This window comes from Egretta garzetta, unplaced genomic scaffold (genome assembly GCF_000687185.1).
Source record: "Egretta garzetta isolate BGI_Z169 unplaced genomic scaffold, ASM68718v1 scaffold163, whole genome shotgun sequence".
Lineage (NCBI taxonomy): Eukaryota > Metazoa > Chordata > Aves > Pelecaniformes > Ardeidae > Egretta > Egretta garzetta.
The window spans coordinates 4,462,365-4,485,476 of NW_009259308.1; the positions used below are offsets into that span (position 1 = coordinate 4,462,365).

General features: G+C 42.8%; 1 protein-coding gene across 1 annotated transcript in view; it reads right to left on the reverse strand.

The window, feature by feature from the left end:
* Window positions 1–302: 302 nt before the first annotated feature.
* The window catches only part of ROR1 (receptor tyrosine kinase like orphan receptor 1), a 59,552-nt gene continuing 36,742 nt past the window's right edge, over window positions 303–23,112 (reverse strand). The window contains exons 5-9 of the mRNA XM_009636222.2: window positions 12,793–12,920; window positions 11,305–11,622; window positions 10,172–10,417; window positions 5,610–5,821; window positions 303–1,727 (exon numbers count right to left, since the gene is read on the reverse strand). Of these exons, the coding sequence (XP_009634517.2) occupies window positions 303–1,727; window positions 5,610–5,821; window positions 10,172–10,417; window positions 11,305–11,622; window positions 12,793–12,920 (2,329 nt within the window). The remainder of the gene's footprint in view (window positions 1,728–5,609; window positions 5,822–10,171; window positions 10,418–11,304; window positions 11,623–12,792; window positions 12,921–23,112) is intronic.

Here is a 23,112-nt window from a genome sequence, read left to right on the forward strand (position 1 = left end):
TGAAAACGCATATGATAAAATGTTTTTATTTTAAAAAAAAAAATCCCCCTTCCCCTTTTTGAATTGTTGCTGGCACTTAGAGAAACGATGCGTCCATTGACAAAGCTCAGTATTCATACCACAATGATCTTTGTCTGGTTGAGTCTGCCCATCCTGTTAAGCAGTTAAACTTCACAGAAGATACTTGCTGCAATGTCTGTTAAACAACCAGAAGAATCTTTAATAAAATATTTGATATAAATCTTTTCTACGACTTTCTAGTTTGTATTGTAAATAGTTATATGTACAAAGGCCTCGCTTATTTACAATTCAGCTGAAATCATAGATTCATTAGGTCCATGGATGCTGGAGTCTCCTAATAAGGACGACTGCTTTGAGTCAATTTTGTACGGTTTTTGAGTTTTATTTCCAAAAACTGTAATACCTATTCCCCCCGGATGACTAGGAATTGACATATGAGATAGCAACGGAATATTTGCTTCCTGGTTGGATCCCGAAGACGGCAAACTAGTGACATGACCTGTGCTAGTTGATCCACTGGCGCTGCTTGGAGAACGACTCTTTGGAGGAGGACAGTGCTGGATTACCCTGGGTGGACCTTGCGGTTGGTAGTGGGCAGCTGGGAAAGCAGCATATCCTGGTGGAATTGGGTACCCATTGATTGGGATATATCGCTGGTTTTGAGGTATTGGTGGTCCAATGAACCCGGCAATTTGGCCTTGTGGTATACCTTGTGCTGGAAACATGTAGTTAGGGTACCTAGGATTACTGAGATTACTAACTGGACTTGCGCTGAGGGAAGTTGTTTGAGTGGTGGCATTCCCACCGGAGGGGGTAGTAGAACTAGTGTGACTTGAAAGACCCTCCCAGGAGCGCAGCCTGGCATGGATTTCTTTAAATCGTGGCCTCCGGGATGGCAGATCATGCCAGCACTCTGTCATCAGGCTATACATTCTGGGAGGACAGTCTTCAGAGCATGGCAACAGTTGCCTTTTCCTGATCATCTCTATGACTTCTTGATTACTAAATCCATAATACGGTTGAAGTCCAAAGCTGAATATTTCCCATAAAACAACTCCAAATGACCAAATATCTGAATCGGAAGAAAACTTGCCGTACATAATTGCCTCCGGTGGCATCCAGCGAATTGGCAAGAGAGACTTGTTTTGAACCCTGTAATAATCTGCCGAGTAGATTTCTCTTGAGAGTCCAAGGTCTGAAATTTTCACATGAAGTTGTTCGCCAATTAAAATGTTACGAGCGGCAAGATCTTTATGGACAAAAAAATGACTTGATAAGTACTCCATCCCTGCTGCAATCTGGACTGCAATATGCAGGAAATCCCCATGGTCCAGGCTGGATTTTACAGTCCCATCCTCATCGCTGCTGCATCCAACATCTGAATGTGGCGATCGCATGATGAGAAACTCATGGAGGTCTCCTTGGTTCATGTACTCAAAAAGCATGCAGACAGGCTGTTCCTGGGTCACAACACCTAAGAGGCAAACAATGTTAGGGTGATGCAGCTCAGCCATGAGAGATGCTTCTTGCTGGAACTCTGCCCACTGCTGGGGGTTGTTAAAGTCTTTGAGTGTCTTGATAGCAACAAGCTGAGCGTGATCCATGCCTGGAAGGTAGAGATGTCCCTTGTAGATCTTGCCGAAAGCACATTCACCCAGTTCTTCCATGAAACGAACAGCAGACAGAGGCAACTCCTTAGCCTTACTCTGTTAAAGAAACGACAGCAAAAACATGTCAGAAAAACAGGACTGAAAACATATTTTTAAGAAAAATATCTTTTCGCACAGAAGTCTGAAAGCCAAGCAGACTGACCCAGGAACTCCCTCGTCGCATACTCATTTGGCAACGACCCTGTGAGACGTGGCACTGGTGAGAGGGTACCAGCCCCAGGCCAGATACAGCCCGAGGGACACTGGTATCCCAACATCGGCAAAGCTCAGGGCTGAGTGCCACCTAATCTCTGTGCGCCCTGCTCCAAAACTAAATTTAGAATTACTTTTTAACCTCTACACAAGATCAGAGAGCAGTAATAAGTATTAGATCTAAATATATGCAGGAACCATCAGCATTTCAGCAAAGGCATTCATATACTTGGGCTTGGGCATTTGTATTTTTAAAATTGAATCTGACTAATTTCAGGAATTGAGGCAATTCACATAGTAAGTACATGCTGAAGTGTTTTCTGGGCCAGGGCCTAAAGTTTTAGCAGAAAACTTTTTTATAAAACTATGTCTTTGTATCCAATTCTTCCTCAACTTTGCTATTAACCCTGCACTGTACAGTAGAGACCATTTCTGTTCACACTTCACTGAATGTTCAATCCTGAAACATGCAGGACAGAGTCAGCTGGAAAAAATGAGATAGTGGTCAAAGAAGAAAGGCAAACTTTTTAAAAACTCCGCTGTTATTCCGGGTGCATATGTTCACTCTTAGGCCATAAAGAAGTCGTATTATTTTCAGACGTTAACTTCCACATGTGCTTGTAACACCTACACCCAAACCCACTCATTTAGGGTCCTCAGTATAGCCATGCGTAGTAATTTGAGGCTAATGAGTTTGGGATCTGTGTTTCGTAAATTAGTGTAAACATTTAGCATTTGAATTCCTGAAATAATATAACAGCAGCTTTACAGTGGCAATAAAGGAAAAGAACTGACATTCTAAAAAATAATTTAAAAAATTACATTTTAAACTAAACGAATTCTAATCGTATTGACCACTTACAACTTTTAGACAAAAACTGTAATAATAATAATAATAACAATAATAATAATAATAATGCCACTTAAGGCAGTCAGTCAGTGGTACGGTGATGGCAGGAAATTAGCTATATTGTTGAGGAACAGATGGTTTATATTATACAAATCCTTTAGGCTAAAACTTGTTTAGGTCTGGCATATTGTAAATTATATTTTAGTAATGAAAGTGAAATGACCTCTGTCTGACCTGAGGCTGGGTTCGTCTGTTTGAACCAACATAGTGGAAAACTATGAAAGAAAATGAAGTCATAAAGTTTTGGCAGGAAGGGCTCATTTCAAGTTAAGCTGTTATAAATCTGCTTAGTTTTTGTTTGACAAGTATTTGTCATACATCGGTGTACAAAATGTAAAGAAGTGTAAAATACATATGAGGCAGCACGCCAAAGTAAACCGAGTACAAAGGGAGGGGAGCAAGAGTGAAGCCCACCACCTCTATCTCTTTATCGGCTCCTTCCATTAGGTGAATGACAAGATGAGCTTAGTTTATGATACTTTTTTGAAAGCAATTAAAATCCCTTAAAACTGAAACAGGCTTTTGGATGAAATGCTAACGTTTTTATTTGTACGAGCACACACACCTCAGTTGGAGCTTGAAGTCTAAGTCTGTTTTTACCCAAAGTTGACATTAATACTGGATACAGTATTTAAAAATAGGATTCGACTTCCTTTCTTTTAAAATTTTGTTTGAAAGGCAATCAAAACATTTGAGGTGGGGAGAGCTGGGTTTCCCAGTGGGAAAATATAGAATTAGCATAAATAAGATGGAAAGCGTTTTGCAGCATATGACTCTGAACATAAAAAGAAAACAGAGCAGTCTGCATTTGCAAACACTTCTGGGCAAGTTGGTTTCCTATGTTGTGTGAGTAAGGCATCTGCGCATCAGCAGTCTAGGTGGAAATTGTGACCTCATTGAAATGATGCTGACATTCCTATTATCTTCAGTTTAGCCAGGAATGTACCCCAAATACCTGGTAGAATGGGGACCAAGAAGCAAATCCAAATTTAACAAAATATTCGATGGAGGTACTTTTGACACTTAACTAATTAAATGGGTTTTGCACTACGACCAACATTTTGACATACAGCTACTCTTAAGCTGTACATGAAAGCTGAAATTAAGAACTTCTTTAAAGTAAAATCAAGATAAATTCACTGGGCCAGTGTGGCGGGGGGCTGAGAAGGTAAAAGATAACAATAGACCAGACTCTGTCTGACCACCCTGAACAGATACCCTGCACAACAGTCCCGCTGGCATCATGACCTCGGCACCCAGTGCGGGCAGCACTGTTTAAAACAGGAATCCTAGTGTTAGCACTACGCCATGTAAAAACTTCTCTGTACGCAGTCTGTATTACTAATGGGCAAAAGCAGCACTGCATTTTCCAGCACAGCCGCACAGTGGGTTTGCTTTTATCGCTGACTTAAAAAGACTCTCCTGCTCTTTCTGTGAGCTGGTGGTGAGCTGGAATTTTCCTCTGCAACAACTTTCTGTGTCTGTTCCTGCCGCACTGAGACTGCGCCTCCAAAGACATGTGGGGCAGCACCCCGGAAAGAGCAACTACAGCCTGGGTGGCACAGCTCCATCCATCCCTGCCCCTTGTAGTTCACTCCCTGTATCTCACAGGATGCAGCTACTTAACTCATTTTCCCTAGGCTGCTGCAATTAACTCTTTCTAACCTAATTCTAGAAACTTGACATTTAAAAGCAAGCAATGGCAGCATCCCATAGCTGCTTTATTGAACTTAAGAACAAAACTATTCATGAATTTACTCAGAGATGGAGAACACAGCTCCTGAAATACAAAGGGTAACCATTGCTGATGCTGAGTGACTAGCTCTGTTGGAAGAATACCTACATCACCAATATTTGAAGATTAGAGGTCTCACATTGCTGAAACTCAATAAAATCATAATTTGGATTCATTTCGCTATGTCATTTTCTAACAAAAATAACAGCTTACTCAAAGGCATGACTGAATGTTTCAGATACTACAGGCTACACCGTTTCTATTCTAATAACTTGCAGAAGTGGATTTTCACTCTGAAATGCTTCAAAAGAACAATCTTCCCCAAGTTGCTGAAGGGAATTGGCATGGTGTGAGAAACAAAGCAAATCCTCTTTTCAGGGCACCATTCTGCCTGTAGGTGGCAGAAGGCAGTTACAACCCTGAAGTGGGTGATACATACGGGTTTGCAAATTGGCTGCCCTGTCAATAAACAAGGAACTCAAGGTTAATCACATTTAAATCTTATATGAGTTTAAAAATGCTTCATGAACCTGGGACTACAGTGAAGCAAAACAATACCAGCAACAAGATCTGCTATGCATCAGCTGTGCTGGCCAGAACTGCAGGAAGATTTTTGAGGGTCTGTTTTGGTAATTTCTCTTTTTAACTGAGAGAATGGGTAAGCCTGAAAAAACAAGGAACAAATCTTTCCAAAGTGATTTCAGCTGAGTGAAAGATGACATATGACTACAGCAGACCCATGAAAAAACTATCTTGAGAAAATGCTGAATCACATCTTCATCTGCACTTTCTAACTTAAATGAGGCAATTTAGACATGTTTCAGTAACGGGTTGCTTGCTTTTTTACAAAAAGACTCCAGCTCCTATATATGCAGATCCATGGACACACAGGAATTACCTCCACAGGTCCAGCACACTTGCTATGCTGCTGATGAAAAAGGTCCTTACGAAATTACAGCTAAAGACACCAGCAGAAACTGCAAGCTGGAAATCAGCTTAATATTTCAGCGCCAAGTTAATGAAAGCATTTCACTCCCTGCCCTTACAGACAGCAAATGTCGAAGCAGAAATGGGGGATTACCTTTGGTTTATAGGCGTTGAGCATTGACATCTCCACATTTTGTCCTCTTACGTGTTTAGGCTGTCTTTGAACGGGAGGGGAGGATGACTTCTGATTGTTGCGACAGATGCAGATGAAGAAGAAGAGTAAGGCTATGGCCAGGGGAATAGTGACACTTGGCACCAGGATATACAGGATTTCCATTTTATTCTTTTCCTTGGAATCCTTATAATCTGGTTCAGAAAAAAAAAACAAAAAATGAATGAAGTATCCCACAGAGTCAAATACATCCCTGGGTCAACTAGAAGTATTAAGAAGAATAACATCCAGGTAATACTACTGCAATCCACTTTGAATGCTGTTTTATTTCCTTAATATTAACAGAGCAATTAGTTTTGCTCAGTAACATTTCTATAAGAACACAGAATAGACAGGGACAATTTCCCTGCAGCATGTCAGTTCAAATCTACTTATGGTCATGAAATAGCTGAATACTGTGAGGTGGCTGTTACCTGGGGTGAAATGAAGTCACGGTCTAATACAGGTCCACAGAAAAGTTAATTCCTAAACTAGCTTATGGAAGAAAGGCTCTGGTAGGATTATGAACTCCTTTTTTTAATATGTTTATTAGGTTTTGGTGCTATAGTTTCCTTAATCCAACAAAAAGGTGGGGAGCCCTTTTAAAAGGATAGTTTTATCACCCTATTTATTTCCAGCCTCCTGTTCTCAACATCTCCTAGCACTGGCCAAAGCATTTATGTGGCCACTCAGGGTACTGGAACAAACAACATGTGCAAATAAAAATTTATTTTCTAGTTAGTTTTAGGTGCAGGAGCGGGACAAGTAGGGACTCTAGAGCAGAAGAAGCAGAGAACACCTGGGAAACTGGAGGAAATGGATGGAAATGGCAAGGAATAGAGAAAACAGTCCTGGTTTTTATCCCAGGAAGTCAGGAAAGGGGTTCAAAAAGTCTGAACACAGACAAAAGCTGTAGCATAATCTGAAAAAAAAATCTTACATACCGAGGACTTGGTCTTAATAGGATTATCGGGCTAACGGGAAAACCCACCCCTTTACCAACTATATACTAAAAGGATGTCATCTGAGCAGGGTGGCAAATGCTGGCACAAAGGACACAGCAATGAAGTTTGAAAGGAAAGCCAGAGCATGGATAAAGAAGAAGGATCCGGAAGAGGCTGGGAAACTGGTTTATTTAACATAGTGTGAATGCTAGCTGCAATATTTGCTCCCTCTGCACACAGATCTCTTCACAGCTAGGGAGCGAGTGATTAATTTTAGAAACATGAAACCCTCTTCTACCACTGCCCAGCAAGGCATAGCTGGGACATCAGACACTCACCTCCCTCCAGCTGGCTCTGGTTTCACAGGGCACATTGCTTAGAGGAAAGGTGCAGTGGGAGAGGAGAGAGAGGCTTCGGGAAGGAGCTCACGGTCCTCGTGTTCACGCGGCACCCGCTTGCGCTGACAAGGACATACCTTCCAGCTGGACTGCTCTGAGCACGGGGACGCTGAAGCCTGCTTTGCTCTGCTATTTCCCAGAAGCATTCATAAAGTTTAGGGTATAATTACGCACAGATTAACACACTAACTATAGGGCACCCCAAGAACTTTGAGGATCACCTTGAGCTGCAGGACTGGTGGCCATTGCCTGGTTGTTTCCAAGGGAGATGGTGAATGTCTGAGGCAGAATCAGGCTTAGTGGTTTCTGGCAGAACAGGGAATCTTTTATTATTCCTACAGGGTCATTTCAGTTTGTTTGTCTGTGTTTTCCAGGCTGGATTTGTAGAAGTGCTTAGCAGCCCACACAGATATCTTTTATGCACTTAATTAAACATGAACTTGATCTGAAGCTTGGGTTTGACTCAAATTGTGACAGAGGCAAAGTTCAAATGCTTCTGGATGTCACTTTGCATAACCCCTCTCCTCTTACAGGCTCATGCTGTCCTTCTGCTCCCCCCACGCTCCTTTTTGACCATTCTTTTTAGACTAAATTGTGCCATCTGTTTTTTAATTCAGAGGAGAGGTAGTCCAAATATTTCTACAGCCTTTGGGAAAAAAGAGAGGACTAAAGCACCATCCCCGTTACAGTCTCCCTGTGCCCAGCAAAAGGGCAGTGTGTGCTCTCGCCCCATCTTCAGTGAACGTCCAGCTCTACAGCGTGCACCCACTGCAGGTTTCCTTCATGAGTTGCTGCCCTCTAGCATGGACACAGAGTCAGCCTTCCCCTCTCCTTCAAGACCTTCTTACATTTGTATTTGCTAAGCCTCATGCTCTAATTGCTCCATGTTTCACATCTTCCTGTATTCAGGTTGACAAACTTCTATGAAACAGATCTATAGGAGCTTGTGAGACAACTGAAAGATACAGTTGAAGAAAGAAAAAGAAAGCATCAGCACGAGGCAGACGGAGACCTGGGCACTAGTTCATCACCTGAGCTATTCCAGTCAAAGGGAATTATTATTCTTATTAAGTAGCAGCCCCTGCCGTGAAGCCTCATTAGGTTAATAGGTTTCTTGGGAGCCACACTAATTAAATCCATTTCCCATCTAGGCATGTCTTGGTGAGGCAGAATGCACAATACTTATTAAAATGTGCCTGAAATGGCTCTTTCAGCCAGTGCAAAACCAGCAGAATGCAAGTCCCACATGGTATTTTGGTTTTAATATGCAGATTAGCATTTAACAATTAAATTACTGCTCACCTGATATAGCTCTATTTGTCTGTATTTAGAATAATAATGCCATGTAACCCAGCTGTATAGCAAGTACCATTTAAGGCAGTGGTGAGAAGTAATTAAAACCCTTGTCAGGAATTCTTCAAGCCAGCCAGCCTATCTCATTTATTATCTAGTAGAACATTCAAATCAGAGACTTTTGCAACACATCCAAAAGCGTCCTGCTTTCAGCTATTTCAGATCAAAAGACTGAGTCAGTCCTGGGATCTCAGAGCCAATCTAGAAGGGGCCTGGCAAGCAGCCCCCCCATCAACTCTTAATTACCCAATTATCTGGAATTTGTGGAAAACACAAAACGCACATGGCTGAAAGGTCGTACAGCAACAGTGCGGTGGAGTACACAAAGCTCAGCAGCATCGCTGGTGGTGGACATGCAGCAACCCCTGAGCTTGCCCAAACCGAGCTGCCCAAACCCCCTGGGGCTGAGCTACACCTCCTCACCCAGACCAGCCCAGGCATCTGCGCCTGCAGCCATGCAGCTCCCGGAGTGGAGAGCCAAGAGCCGACAGTACAGTAAGGGGAGTCCCACTGACTTCTACTTAGACCCAGATTTTTGTACCGAAGGGCTGAAAAAGGTCTTTGGAACAGTTTATATAGATTGAACCAGTCTTGTGTAGTCAAGTCTATCACTGTCCCTAATTAACAAGAAAAATAACAGAAGTTAAATGGGCTGAAATAATAGCAAAAGAGATACAGGACTCTAAGAAGCGTACATGAATGTTAGAGAGGGTTTGAGATGCATGTGACATAGCCCAGACTGTCTGCCTTTCCCCTGATCTACTCTTTCAGTAAGAACATAATTTAGATCCCATTTTGGCATCGATTCCCATCTTTCCATTAATTGAAAAAGACTTTGGAGCAGGCTCAGAACATGTCTCACTGCAGGAATGTTCATAACCATAACCAGAAATAATTTAATTTGGTTCTGGCTATCAAACAGTAACATCAAAAAGTATCTCCTTTCCAAGGGGAAAGGTAATGTTACTGTGACAACTTGTAGGCAACATAAAATTTTGCGTGAAACTTTCTACAGTGAATTTCCAGAACATTACTGGGTGCATTTCTGGCATGTCCATGCAAATAGCTGTATTTCTTTCTTGGCACGCTATCAATATTGTTATTTTTAAAAGCAGATAAAAAAATTAGGAAACATTTGGTCAGGTCTTCCAAGCACTTCCTCCGTGTCTCAGGAAGGCAGAATAAAATGAGAGCTGAATCTCCATTTCTGCTCATTTTGCAAAACCAAAATGGAGCCAGGGCAGCTCTGTAAACACAAACTTAAAATACAGCTAAGAGAATCTGGCAAGATCACTGCTATTTTTAAACAAGGCCTGAGCTCTGTTAAGTGAGGTTTGCATTTATTAAAATGGCTCTTAATAAACTAAGCAAAACAGAGAACATTCTACAACCACTTTGTGGATCAGCATCAACAGTGCAACTTCTGTGATCTGATTTAATTTGGACTTAGGAGTTTTATTGATCGCAACAGCAACCTGGAAAGCCTGGGATGCTCAGGCTGGCAATGTGCTGCTGCTTCACCACCTTCTGGGGAGTGCTCAGATATTGTCTAGTAAAATATTTTCATGCCACCACTTTGCCAGCTGCACGGGCAGTAAGTGCTTGAAGGTCTCCTCGGGGCAGGGATGCTGTGGCTTTAGTTACAAACACTGAAGTTAGCCTTTCCTGCAGCTCTCTCTCCAGGGATTCAAAAAATGACACTTGGGGCACAGCTCCCCTAAGCTCCTGTTTTGCAGGTTGGCTGTATGGATGTGACAGAACGGTTCCCCTTTTCGTTCCAAAATGAAATGTAAAAAAGGTCAGTAATTACCACATGCCGGGACGTCACAAAGCTCAGACTTAAAGTTCTCATCTAAGGTGAAGCACCATGGGGCATCCTTCTGGTTCCCTGGGTTGCGGCAGTAGGAGTGGCCCCCGTTGAGCTCGGGGTACCTGATGGCAGTGAAGGTGTGGGTGTGGGGGTACTGTGAGTTCCATGGCTGGCACTGCCGCCCTGACCTGGTCACACTCACTGTCCCCCGGTAATCTACTCCTGTGCTGTTGTAGCATTTGTGATCTGAAAAAAAAAAAAAAAAAAAATCCAAAGGAATAGTTGGTGGCAGCAAGGCAGATGGATGCAGCACCCAGGGGTGGTGAGCTGCTGGAATCCCCCAGCCCCAGCACACTGCTTCTGGCCTGGGGCCGGTAAATCAAGTTTGGGAGCACGGGCTCCCAATTTGCTGCGGCTGTAACGCAGGCCTGCTTTGCATTCACATTCCTGGGAGGATTTAAAGCTTATGCTTCTGTAATGAAAACAGCTTATGCCAAGCGTTTTTAATATAAGATACACAAAAGAAATAAAAACTACAGTGGGAACCTGAATTGCAGTCATTATTTTCATATGAAGGTGGAGAATTTGTGGGAGCCACATTTTATATTTGCCTATTCAGATGTATAAGGGTTGTGAACAGGCTGCAGTCCAGCCTGATCAAAGAGTGAGCTCAGCCGATGCCTAAAATTAGGCTGTAGTAGGCAGGGACAGCCACGGACCCAGCACCTACGAACGGTCCTGCTGATAAGCACCCTATGCTACATGCACGGTCTCACTGGAGCACATCGGGCTGCTGTAGGAGGACAGGGCAGCTGAAGCTACTGACGTTCCCCAGTGCTTGAATGCTTACACCGTCATTGTTTCCTAGTTCATATTAGAAAAGACCTGAAGTCAATAAACAACATTTGGTGTGAACTCAGGGGCAGCTAGAGAAATAACTGAAAAAATATTTCTGAATTTCTACCTACTCTGGGCTAGCTAGGGGATAAGTGTTGGACTGGGGTAATTTGAGAGCACAGCGTCTGCGAGATTTCAAAGCCCAGCATTAGGTCCCACTCTGATGCACAAGCCCTTACAGCCAACCTTTTTACAAAAGTACTTTTTGCATGGAGGCACAGACAGTTTTCACTTACTTTTATTTATAGGATCTGCCATTGGAATCCCAATCCGGATACAATTGACAGCTTCAGGGCTATCTGGCTGGGGAAGATCTTCGCAGTTGGGCAGCTTTAATCTCATCAGAATCATGGGATTAGATCTTGCAAAAATATACTCTGTCTGACACAGGACATTTTCCAGAATTTCACATTCATCGCGGCACAAGTCTCGTGGCTTGGGAGCTGACGAAGTCTCATCGCAGTAGGGGAAGGCGTAATGGCACAGCGAAGGAATAGCAAACTGGGAGCATTTATCCGACAAATGGCTGGAAGTGCCAATCATGGTGAAAGCAGCTGTAAAATATACAAAAGGATTTTACTTAACCTGGTGGGAATTTTATTCCTGTGCTCTTGCCTTCCCAGTATAACCCTCACTTCCCATTGCGACTATTATTTTCAGATGTTCAGGTGATGAACGGGCCTTCCAGAAACACAGAGCACTAATTACATTAAAAGTTATTAACGATGCTGATTTCGCTGACAGAGAAAATACATCTGGTTTTCAACATGGGATTAATGTTAAGCGTGTTACCAAACCCCCAAACCTTATTAGATTTTTTTTCCCAAAAAATAATTTATAATAGTTTGCAAAGTCATAAAATATTTGGATGCCTTTTGCCTAACAGGTAAAAAACAAAGTTCCTGCAGGCTGCCGGATGACAGTACCCGTATCTTGATGGGAAATGACAGCTTTCATGCTATCCCAAATGACTTTTCAAACAAAATGGTGTAAGATTATGAACTGTTGGCTGTATAGAAGAAATTGGCCTGTACTGTGAGCAATGCAAAAGCCTTTTTCGCAATGCTGGCAGTGTTTGGAGACAAAGGAAGAATGTTCTAGGGGAAGAGAAATTCAGAATATTCTGACAGCAAGAGAAAATGTGAATATAGAGAAAATTATTACCATGGCTAGGATCTGGCCTTTTAAAAAATAGAGAAGTATCATGATAACTACGAGGCCTCAGTTTGAGTTCAGCACTCCCATCAGCACAGCATCTCCCACAAAAATAATGAAAACCAGTTCTTTGCTAAATCTAAAGGAAAAACACTACCTGCTGTATTATTTATGCAACCTCTTCCAGCACCTAAATGATCTCAACCACGTAAAAAATCAACTAAGTCTGGTCTCCCTTCACTTTTAAAATTTACTTGGGTAGCACCAGCACAAGGTAGCATGGCTATAAGACTCCCAGAAGCTGTACATACATGGCCTCTTCTCCTTGGAAAATAATTTTTTAGTTTCTTTTGGGGGGCTGGATGAGCAGAGACATGAAGGCTGCTCAGATTGTGACTCTTCAGATGACTCCCTCCACTGACACCACACAATGCAGGAGTCCTGTGGTGGGAAGCTCACAGCAAGAGAGGATAAAAAGCAAATAAAAATAGCATCGCAGTTTATAAAACTTTAGCAGCTTTATTGGAAAAGAGCTTTGTGGGGAAGAAGCAAGCACATTTTTTACCCACCTGTAATCTGATTTTCTATTTCACCTTGCATATGCAAAGACTCCATATAAATGGTTCGATTTCCAATAAACCGTGCACAAGCAATCCCCCTGTAGGGCTGGCAAAAACCGTCCTCTTCATACTCGTCACTGAAATCAATCATACACACAAAGGGGTGAAACATTTCACATGCGACTTTGCAACAAAATGTCACTACGGGGAGCTGGCACTTGTATTATTAGAGGCCGATGCGAGGGGCTTACTGTGTTTGTCTTGCACTCTGCGATTCGTTCTGGGTGATGCTTACCCAGCGCAGGAGCCCACATGCCGCCTTCCCCTCCATTAAGAGCCTGTGATAAGGGATTATATGGTCTTTAGGTAGTGCAGGGGGCATGGCACGGGCTTTGTGCCCTGGGTGATTTTAACCTTAAAAGATTCCCACAGTGCTGCAGGTAGTTTTCAGTATCTCACAAACAATCCCAAAGTGAATATAAAGATTATATCCTTATATTCAACAAGATCTTGAATATTTTTAAAAAAATCTTCAGATGCCTGGTTAAAACAGGTAGTGGCATTTTAGGTTAGACAGAACGGGCGTTAGTGTTGTATGAAATGAATGCTTTTTGCATGAGGGGGAAGGCTATATTCAGGAACACACCCAGCCTTGACTAGAAGAGAAAACATAAACCGCCTGAAAAAAACCCCATTTATGTTTATTTAAAGCAGCTAACATACTGCTTTCTATTTCTGAATCAAACTTGTACTTAATATTGATAAACATAGCAGGAAGAGTCATGCTAGCAGAGACAGAATTTAAAGTGTATGTAGAAAATCAAATCACTCCCAGCACTGATATCCTTGAAATAGGAAATGTTTCTTTGGTCTTCTGTGAGTGTGGTAACAAGTTATTGCTAAAACAGAACCAAAGCTAAGACAGGAGTTAAATAGACAGATTTCTTTCATTAGGTGCTTTGTTTTATGCAATATAGGAGACATTTAATACATAAATCCAGATGTGAAATTATTTGCCAATATTCTTCAAACAAAGCAAAGAAAGGAAATTACTAAACCTCTGAAGACCAGAGCAGTCACTGCTTATTTTGAACAGATAATCAACAGCTAAGCTCTGGCACACTACAGATAGTTTTATGGATGTTTTGAGGAGGGGTTTGCATACGTGATCACTGAAACATGCACCCAACTGCATGAATCAGCCCTTTTACCTTCTTGCTTTGAGAATCCAGCTAAGAGATATTAGGGACACGTTTTCTGGAAAGACAGACACCTCAGCTTTGCTGAGGCCCCAGCAAAGGGGGATGCTTAATGAAAATCTGCTGATAATTTCTTTGTTATTCATGCTGGTACCCACTCAAGACAGCTACTACATGGCTCTCAAATTAGGAAGAATGATATTGGAATATCCCCAAGTATGATCACAGCTGGGTAGGCAACAGGTTACTTCCTTTGTGCACTTTTTTTTAGAATTCATCCTCCCCCAGATGCCAAAAGCCTAACTGTGGAATCAGACTAGGCCATTAATGAGGAAAAATCAGAGCTTTTTTAATCAACTCTGCCATTAAGTTTAACAAAAGACACTTTCATCCCCTCCTGAAGACCTTGGCTGTGAGAGCTTGGAAATGCAAATTACATTTAGCCTCTTTGAAGTCACCCTTTCATTGTGTGCATGGCTTAGAGCAAGCGGCCAACCTCGCAGCCAGGCTCCCCAGCGCCTTGTCACAGCGGCCAGGGCGAGCTAATGGGATTAGCGGGAAGAAGTGCCAGGATAGCCTTCCAGGACACCCCAAACATCTCCTGCCCTCCTCAGCTACCACCTCCAGAGCACCGGCCCAGGAGTCATGCAGAGCTGTTTTCCAGTTCACAGAGAAAAGCGAGACACCATGAATTAACTGCAGTAATTTATGACTGTGAAGACCGGGGGGTGGGAAAGAAGGATGGTACAGATGGAAACCTCCTTCCACAGACATCTCGCTTCAGTTGAGAAATCAACGGGAAGGAGTCCAGGCTTCCTTGGATGATGGTCCCAAGATGTTCCTAAATACATTGAAAACTGGATTGCAAAAGCACAATCTTTAAACTGCCAATTAAACTCTTCATTAACTAGAGCGATGGTAGGCTGCGATGCCTCGGATAATAGATAGTACCAGCCAACAGAGATAGTCTGAGATGTAAACAGAGACACACAACCACATCCATGTGTTTCCGCATGGAGTCAGCTCTGGAGAAAGTATTTTTACTCTGTTGGGTTTTTAAGAGAAGGCAAAACAGCTGAAATCTGAGCTGAAAAAACGTAATAGCTCCTGCAGACTCTGGAGGTCAATTCTCCGTCTTCTAATCAATAAATCCTGCAACAGGATATAATTTATAATTAATTTACTATTTATTATGATTTATTATGGAATTTAACTCAGGGACTACACCTAACAGCAACTGCTCTTGAAGGCGATCAAGCATTGCAAGGTAAGCACACAACTAGACAGAGAAGTCAAAACCAGGAGGAATGCGATTAACATATCAACAAAGCAAACTCACCTCACTCTGATGCTCACCTTTGAACTAAAGACTTAACTGCAATAGTTGCATGCAGCAAGGACTGCAAGTGAGAGGGGACACCAGTTCACCTGGATGGAAATGCCCCGAGGAACAGGATTTTGGAGGTAATCTCAGAAGGTGAAGATTAGAGTGAAGAGGAGAGCCTGAATCCCACCACCTCTGTCCCTGGGGCTGCATGCCAGCCTTGAATTCACAGAGGTAAAACATGAGATTAGCAGCTCAAACAGAGCAGGCACCACTTTGAATTGTTTTGGAAATCATCTCCATAATGGGGCAGAAAGATAAATGAAAGGAACAGGAGCATCAGAGTATGACAGAAGTACCCCTGAGACACAAGATGACACGGTCCCCTGGTCTCCGCTCCCAGAGCTGCTCTGCAGCAGCATGGTGATAAAGAAGGGAAGTACTGGGCTGTGAGGTTCATCTATTGCTCCTGACAGCTATCAGGAGCTCAAAATAGCAGCTCCCCCCATAGGAGCCCTGATCATAGGCTGGTAACACATCATTGTGGTTACTGGCACATGCTTGTCAATGAACAAGTTGCCACATCCACTCCCTGGCTCCGTTTCTGTGTCATCCTTCGTCAGCCGTTCAGGGTCACACAAAATCCCCTCTTGCCTCTCTGCATCTCTTCATGATGTCTCTTCCCCTCCCTCACTCCTGCAGCTCATTCCTATGAGATGGCTCAGGATGGAAATGTTTACATCTAGTATCTAGGGTCTCAGTAGGCATCCCTTTGGTCCTTGATGGGCAATCAGAGATGTACCCAGCAACATCCAGGGCAACCCTGGAGACAACACTGATGCTAATGCAGCTGCAGCTCTGCCAGATAGACACTCCCTGAGCCATCGCTCCCCACAAGACAGCATTTTGGGGGGGTGGCTGCCAGCTTTCCATCTAAGACCATTTCCCACTGAACAGATTGCTGCCGAGGCTGAAAACCCTCTGCTCGCCAGACGTTTCATCCAAAACCAGAGCCATAGCCTGACACGGAGCCCACAATAGCATGCAGAGCTCCTACGCGGCTTAAACACATTCTCCACCTCCTGCTGCCAACTGGCAGCCGCTTCAGCGGCTGGCTTTAAAACACAGCTATCAGTTTCTTGGGATCAAGGTTGAGATCGCCAATTCCTTTTACACAGTTCACGTTTTGCATACCTCATGCTTTTTGTAAGCAAATCACAGCATCACTGCTCAAATCTGTACCTGCTTCATGGTCCTGATCCAATTCTACCCAAGAGAAAGGATGGGTCCCTTTGGCTTAAACAGGAGGTAAATCAGGCCTGATTAAGTAATTAATGTGTTAAAATTTACAGTCAAGCTTAAGTCCTAGTGAAATGGAAGACAATCTAAGCCCTAAGTATTGCTGACTGGAGGATGGACTTAATCACTTGTGCAAATTCTCCGCTGAACTAGACAGGCAAACAGTCAGCAGGTGAAAACCACAGATGCCAGCTTGCAGGAGCAACTTCAGCACTAATCGCAGCACAGCTTTCGGGATCTGGGTGCTGCCCCCTGCCCTGACTCACTCTTCTTCCACTGCCAGCACCCCACAAGGCCCTGGTGATCATTCAGTGAAGACTACACAAGAAAAGGGAAAGCGCTGGATTTTAATGACAGACGATGATACAGATGATACAGCAATGCAGTGTTTTAAGATTATTTATTTTCAGATTTGGTTTCCACTCTGTTTTCTGTTTGGGTCTTAAATACTTCTAGCATTGATGTTTATCTTGGAGCTTGCCCATTTAAATCCTGCTGCAGTTCCCTCTGTGACAATACTTCTGGCTTCATGTTACAATAGTACCACAGATTAAATTTACACTATACTCAGGTGTCTTTAAGTATCTGATTGCACAAAGTTTACAGAAGACTGAGAAAGAGCTTTGAAGGGCGTCCACACCAATTCACTACCATAATCTGACCTAACCTGGAGCCTGCATCAACATGGGATGCATTGGGTCTTCATGAAGCCCAACCTGACTACAGATTACAGATGCTGCATAAAAAGATCAGCACCGTAATAAGGTACTTCATGTCTCTCTGGGTACATCTGAATATGAGTAAGTGCCTGTATGAGTAAAAGGACCCTGTCCTTCACATACAGTTTAAGATGACAAAGGTCTCGACAAAGGTCACCTAGATGGAGCCAGAAAGAGAGACCAAGTCACAGCACACAAAAAAATTTGCAAACAACTGACAAAGAATTCACTGTCACCGCTTGGGTTCATTTTCCTCTCTTTAATTTTCTTTTATTTCGTGCTAGCAATATTTACATCTGTCAACCCAGGGTCACCAGAAGCTTTTCACAGACAGAAACAGTAACAAAATAATAAACCAACCCTAAACCAAAGTTCACGTTTCTCTTCCTTCCCTTTGCTTCTCACTCAGACCCTCCTAATGGCTTTCTCAGTGTCACCTAACTTCATAGCAAGATCCTTTTCTTCTTTCTGAGATATTGTCTTTCTCCCCATCTGACTCTGGCATATTGAAAAGGTAAACATGAAAGCAAAAGAGTGCTTATGGCTCCATGTGCAGAGATCTTGTGGTGAGTGAAAAAGCACATTCAGAAAAGGCAGAGTGGTTTGAGACTTGAACGCCATCCATTGCTGGGTCTGGCACTGCTGCAGCACTGCTGCATTGCTGCAGTGTTGAAATGCAGGGGTGCTTCGTACGTGCAATGGAGGTGCTGCTCTCCATAAAGGTCACCCTGTTACTGATGTCTGCCGCTTCCCACATGCCACAAACTCCCTGGCCCTTTCCCAGGCGAATGCAGGATCAGCAACAGGCAGCAGGAGTGAGCACAGCAGGCACTCCCGAGACAGCGATTCATTAATAGAAGCTCCCCAGAGGGTTCTTTTTTTATGGGAGATGCAATAATGCATAAAAATGTGAAAGGAAAGGAAGGGAGGACTAAAATCTCTGACTTTGCACTGGGATCCCAGAGGAGGTAGATACAAGGGCTCAAGGGCTGTATCAGGAGAGATCTCTATCGCTTCTGCTCATGGTGTGATGGCTCCAGTGAATTGAAAGGTTGATTTGCCTCCCAGCGCAGCACCTTTCTGTTGCAGCCTGAAACCAGGGAGAATTTCTAATTGCCTCTGACTTGAAATAGCAGCAGTTAGGTTAGGTTGGAAAAGACCTTTAAAATGATCAAGTCCAACCATTAACCTAATACTGTCATTCCACCACTAAACCATGTCCCTAAGCAATAGAATCATAGAATCATTTAGGTTGGAAAAGACCTTTAAGATGATGAAGATGCTTAGGTCTGTTAGTTAGCTGGCTAGATGGGATCACTGGATTACCATTATTTTGGTAACCAAATCTCTAACTGACAGCAATGTAAACAGGGGAGTGTACATAGAGGCAGTGAGGATTAATAAAAGCAGCAGGGGAAAGGACATCATAACGTTCAAGTGACACGGGAAGACAGCCACGTAAAGCCAGCACGGGATTAAGGTGTGCATGCAAAGCCAGACTGATTTATGAAGATTTACCGATCTGAAGAGCAAAAGCAAATAAATGCTGTATTATCTCTGAGATCTACCAAGTGGAGATGGAATGGCTTTGGCTCTGTGTGAAGACTGTCCAGCATTTTTTTCACTTATAAAGTGAAAGGCATTTTGTCTTGCTTAAAAAAAAAAAATGTTCTACCATAGCACTAAACTAGTCAGAGTTGTTTATCTAAATAATTTATGACCAACAGCAGAGTACTGATGGGAAAATGCAGCCAAGGTTGCCTAGTTCAGACAACCAAGTGCTTTATACCCTTCTCTTCCAAGGAAAAACTGCTGCTTGCTGCAGCTGGACAACAGGAGTACAGCGGATGGCTCAGCTCCTGTCACCCTGGCACGAGCAAGTGCCCTGGCACAGCCAGGGATGCGCACAGTGCCTGAGGACACTCTTCTGCCCTCTCAAGAGCTGCACCAAAAGGGTCCTGCTTAATGCTTGAATCATGTGCTTACAAATTAGCAGCCTAAAACTGGGGTTACAGAGGGTGTTGCTTTTGGGCAGCTGAGCTCATAATGAATGCTGATAGGTGACAGCACGGAGGGAAGAAACACGCTCTAGAAAACTTTGCAGTTAATTAAAAGTTGTAACAAATTATTTTTATTATTACATATATCAAATACACCCTCTGTACATCCACTAATGCTGTATAAATTATTTGTATATTGTTGAATAAATTGTATTTTGCTCTGTACTCATTTTCCAGCTTCACACAGAATAAAATGAAACGAGTTTTTACTTGGCAGGTATCCCTTAAAGCAAACAGATGAATAATATTCTGTCATACTTTCCGAAAAGCAAACCCTACTTGCTTGTGTCTTCATTTTGAAAATGGGAACATATTGGCTCTATTTCATAACAATATTTCAGAAATGTGAGGGCTGCATTTTACTTTGCAAAAAGAAGAGAATTGCCCAGACTTGCACGTCACTGTGTAATTTAAGGAAAAGTTCTGTGTAATATAAGCTATTGCTGTTTTCACACCCCTTTAAAGTCGCAGGGCAGCTAGGGTTTAAATGGTTCACTAGAAAAGCATAGGCATAAAATAAAAAACTAATAACGCTGTCCTTTGACATCATTAAATTTACAGAGTCCCATAGCACCACTGATACACCTGGTTCCTAAAAATAGTAATAATAATAAAAAATCAGTAAGCAAATATGATCTGTAAGTAACTACTTCACTTAGTCGTTATCCCACATTCTAGACTGATAGCTGGTTTAACATGATGCCTCTGATCCAGAGACAGATAAAAGCATCCAATCTTAATGTGAGGCTGGGATGCAGTTTTGCACAGCTCAGCACATGGGGTGGCACCGAGTGGCCCAGGCCAGTGCCAAGGCCACATTATGGCCATTCTCCACTAAAACTGGGACAGACAGAATTTGCTGACCCCCCCCAAAATCTTACAATTACCCAAACATATTGGTCTGAGCGTTTCTCAGGGCTGCATATCGTTGCACTCCCCTCCCCCAGTCACTTCTCGTTAGAGGATTTCGGTGCTGAAAGGAGGCAGGGTTGTGCAGAGACATAAACATTACTGGTGAGAGCTGACATGTGTTTTCTACTAACCTCATCTGGGCAGTGCGGCAGCATCCACAGTTTTGGAAGCTTAATAAAATACATCTCTCATGCAATTAATCCCTTGGCAAGGATGCACCAAAGCTATTATTGTGCGTTTTTCTTTGTCATCCTAAGAAAGTTTTGCAGTGTCTTTATCAAAATGACTCATTTTGGGGAAGCAAAAGCTGCCTAGAAAAGCTCAATAGTGGTGGCCATGAATTTGATCTAAATATTGACCATAAATAAATAAATTAGCTGGGATGTTAGCCTCTGAGATTCACTCTTTTTCTCTTCTTAAACACTTTACAACAATCCCTTCTCTACCAAAACTCCTTCTGTAAAGTCAATAGGCATTCTTGCAAGCAAGGGTGCAAGCCGGACGCGCGCTCACTCGGCAGCTGCAGCTGGTTAGGAAACAGTCCTGGTAACAGCGTTTGGATCTTTCCTGGCAGATTTCTTACATCATTATTCAAGATGAACTGCAAATCATATGCTCGTAGTTATGGAAATGGCAGGAAACTTCTTGCACTTATGTTTTGTTTGACAAAGCTATTTTAAGGTTATGTTTGGAAGGTCGGTTTGTCCAAGTTTCTAGATGCAGAGGAAAAAAATGTAAAATGTTTTTGAAGAGCAGTCAAGCAGGATAAGATTACAAGTGCCAAACGTTGCCTCTTCTATCAAACCTTTGTAGTGCACAGAAAAACACACTCCCTCCTCCTGGATTCCCTCATGGAGCTGCAATGATCTCACACACACGTTCCTTATCCACCTCTCATCAGGCATTAACCTTCAGATAAGGAGTTTTTGATGGAACAATCATCAGCTTCTCCCCATAAATCGGCTGCAGCCGCTCTGCCCTGAGTGATACCAGACTCCCTCTCTGCCCCACAGGGGGCTCAGGCCATTGGTCTGATGGCCCTCAGGAGCGGACAGATGGGACTGGACCATATCACATCCACATCCATCTCCTACACAGTGAGAGAGCAACCCTTGGGCACTGTGCCAGGAAGCTGGATATGAAATAAGACAGGCAAAGGGAAGAGACTTCCTTTAAGTGCCATGGCCCCATCCTTCAGACTTTTGTCCAAATCCCTAATAACTGGGACCTTTTCGAATGCACATTTTGTAAGCAGCCTCAAAGTGTACTACAGCACAACTGCCACATCTCCATCAGCCACCCACGCCCAACCATCATGACTTGGTGCGGCTCTATTTGTACAGGTGGTATCAAGCCACAAGACCTAATGGAGCTCCTTAGTCAAACATCTCATTGCTTTCATATGCACGAAAAGTATTTAAGTGACCTATGTGACCAGGAAGCTGATATTCCCCAGAGACTGTTCCCCATCTATAGCATTGCCATATGGGAAAGTCACTTCAGGTTTGCTTGGTGCTGCATGAGGCTGGCACTTTTCCACTTAGGAACGGGAGAACAACACACCCTTCTGCCTCTTGGGGCCTGCCAGGAGGATATACATAGGGCTACAAATAGGTCATATCACAAGGGACATACTCTAGATTGTATTCAGTCTCTAGGCAGATAAAAATCCCCAATACTAAGGAATTTATCCATTATTCAGTCACATGGAGTTATGGTGGTTGTTCAGATTTCATTGAGCAATAAAATAAGTTGCAGATTACATTGTGCGTCTCCCTCACAAATTTGATTTTTCCCCTCTCATAATATACAGAAAAGTGCACCTCTGTGATATATTAACAAAAAGAAACTTTGAAGATGAGAAATACAGTCAAGGTTGAGTCACCTTTCGAATGGCTTGATCTGGACATTAAGGGCTTTATTCCCAAATATTTTACTGCCTCTTTACAGGCATAACAGGGTCTCAGAGCGAGCGTTCATTCAACTGACACCTCATGAGAAGGTCTCTTTACACCAAAAGCGTGGCATAACCGGGCTTTAATGCATAAGGAGCTGGGTCCTTCGAGGAGCATTGGTTTGAGAAAACAGCAGGGACAAGGGTACTTTGAACCTCTGTGATTAGAATAGGGTGAGAATAATAACAAGGTTTTAGGTAACACCTTTCTGTTTGCCTTACATTAAATATCTTCTGCCAGATGTCCTTTTTTTAAGGAAAAATTAACATTTTAAATTTTTCAGTTAGCATTGCTAATGATTCCTGTCTCTCTCACAAGTGCTTATTCACTGCTGAGGACTGAAACTGCTAAAGTGTTCAGCAGAAGAGATTTTGCTTGCTGCTGTTTGACACACCCACCTTTGCAACAGGATAGTTAAGTTTTCTGGAATACATAGGAAATAACACACATCCATAAATGAGACCAAAAAGAAAACATTTAGTCTAAAGCAAAACAAATCTGGGGGGGAATTAACACATAAACTATTTCATTAACATGGGAAAGTATCTTCATTTTCAAGCTATTTTTCCATCCTATGCACTTTTTTTCTTTCTCTCCTATGGAAGGACACCAAACTTCCCATTCTCCAGCAACGTGTCTTAAAGACCTGGTTTACTCCCTGATAAAACTGTTGCAGATTGTTCTTTGCCCGGGAGGGACTTCTGTAAGAAGGCAGTATCCCGCTCCTTCCTGGGCCTTGGGACCCTGCAAATACAGCTTTGAACTATTCCTAACCAATACAAAAACCTCCAAGCACCACGGGTCAATACTGAGAACTACACAATGAGTTTCAGAACTTCTGCAGCCTATTTTATCTCCCAC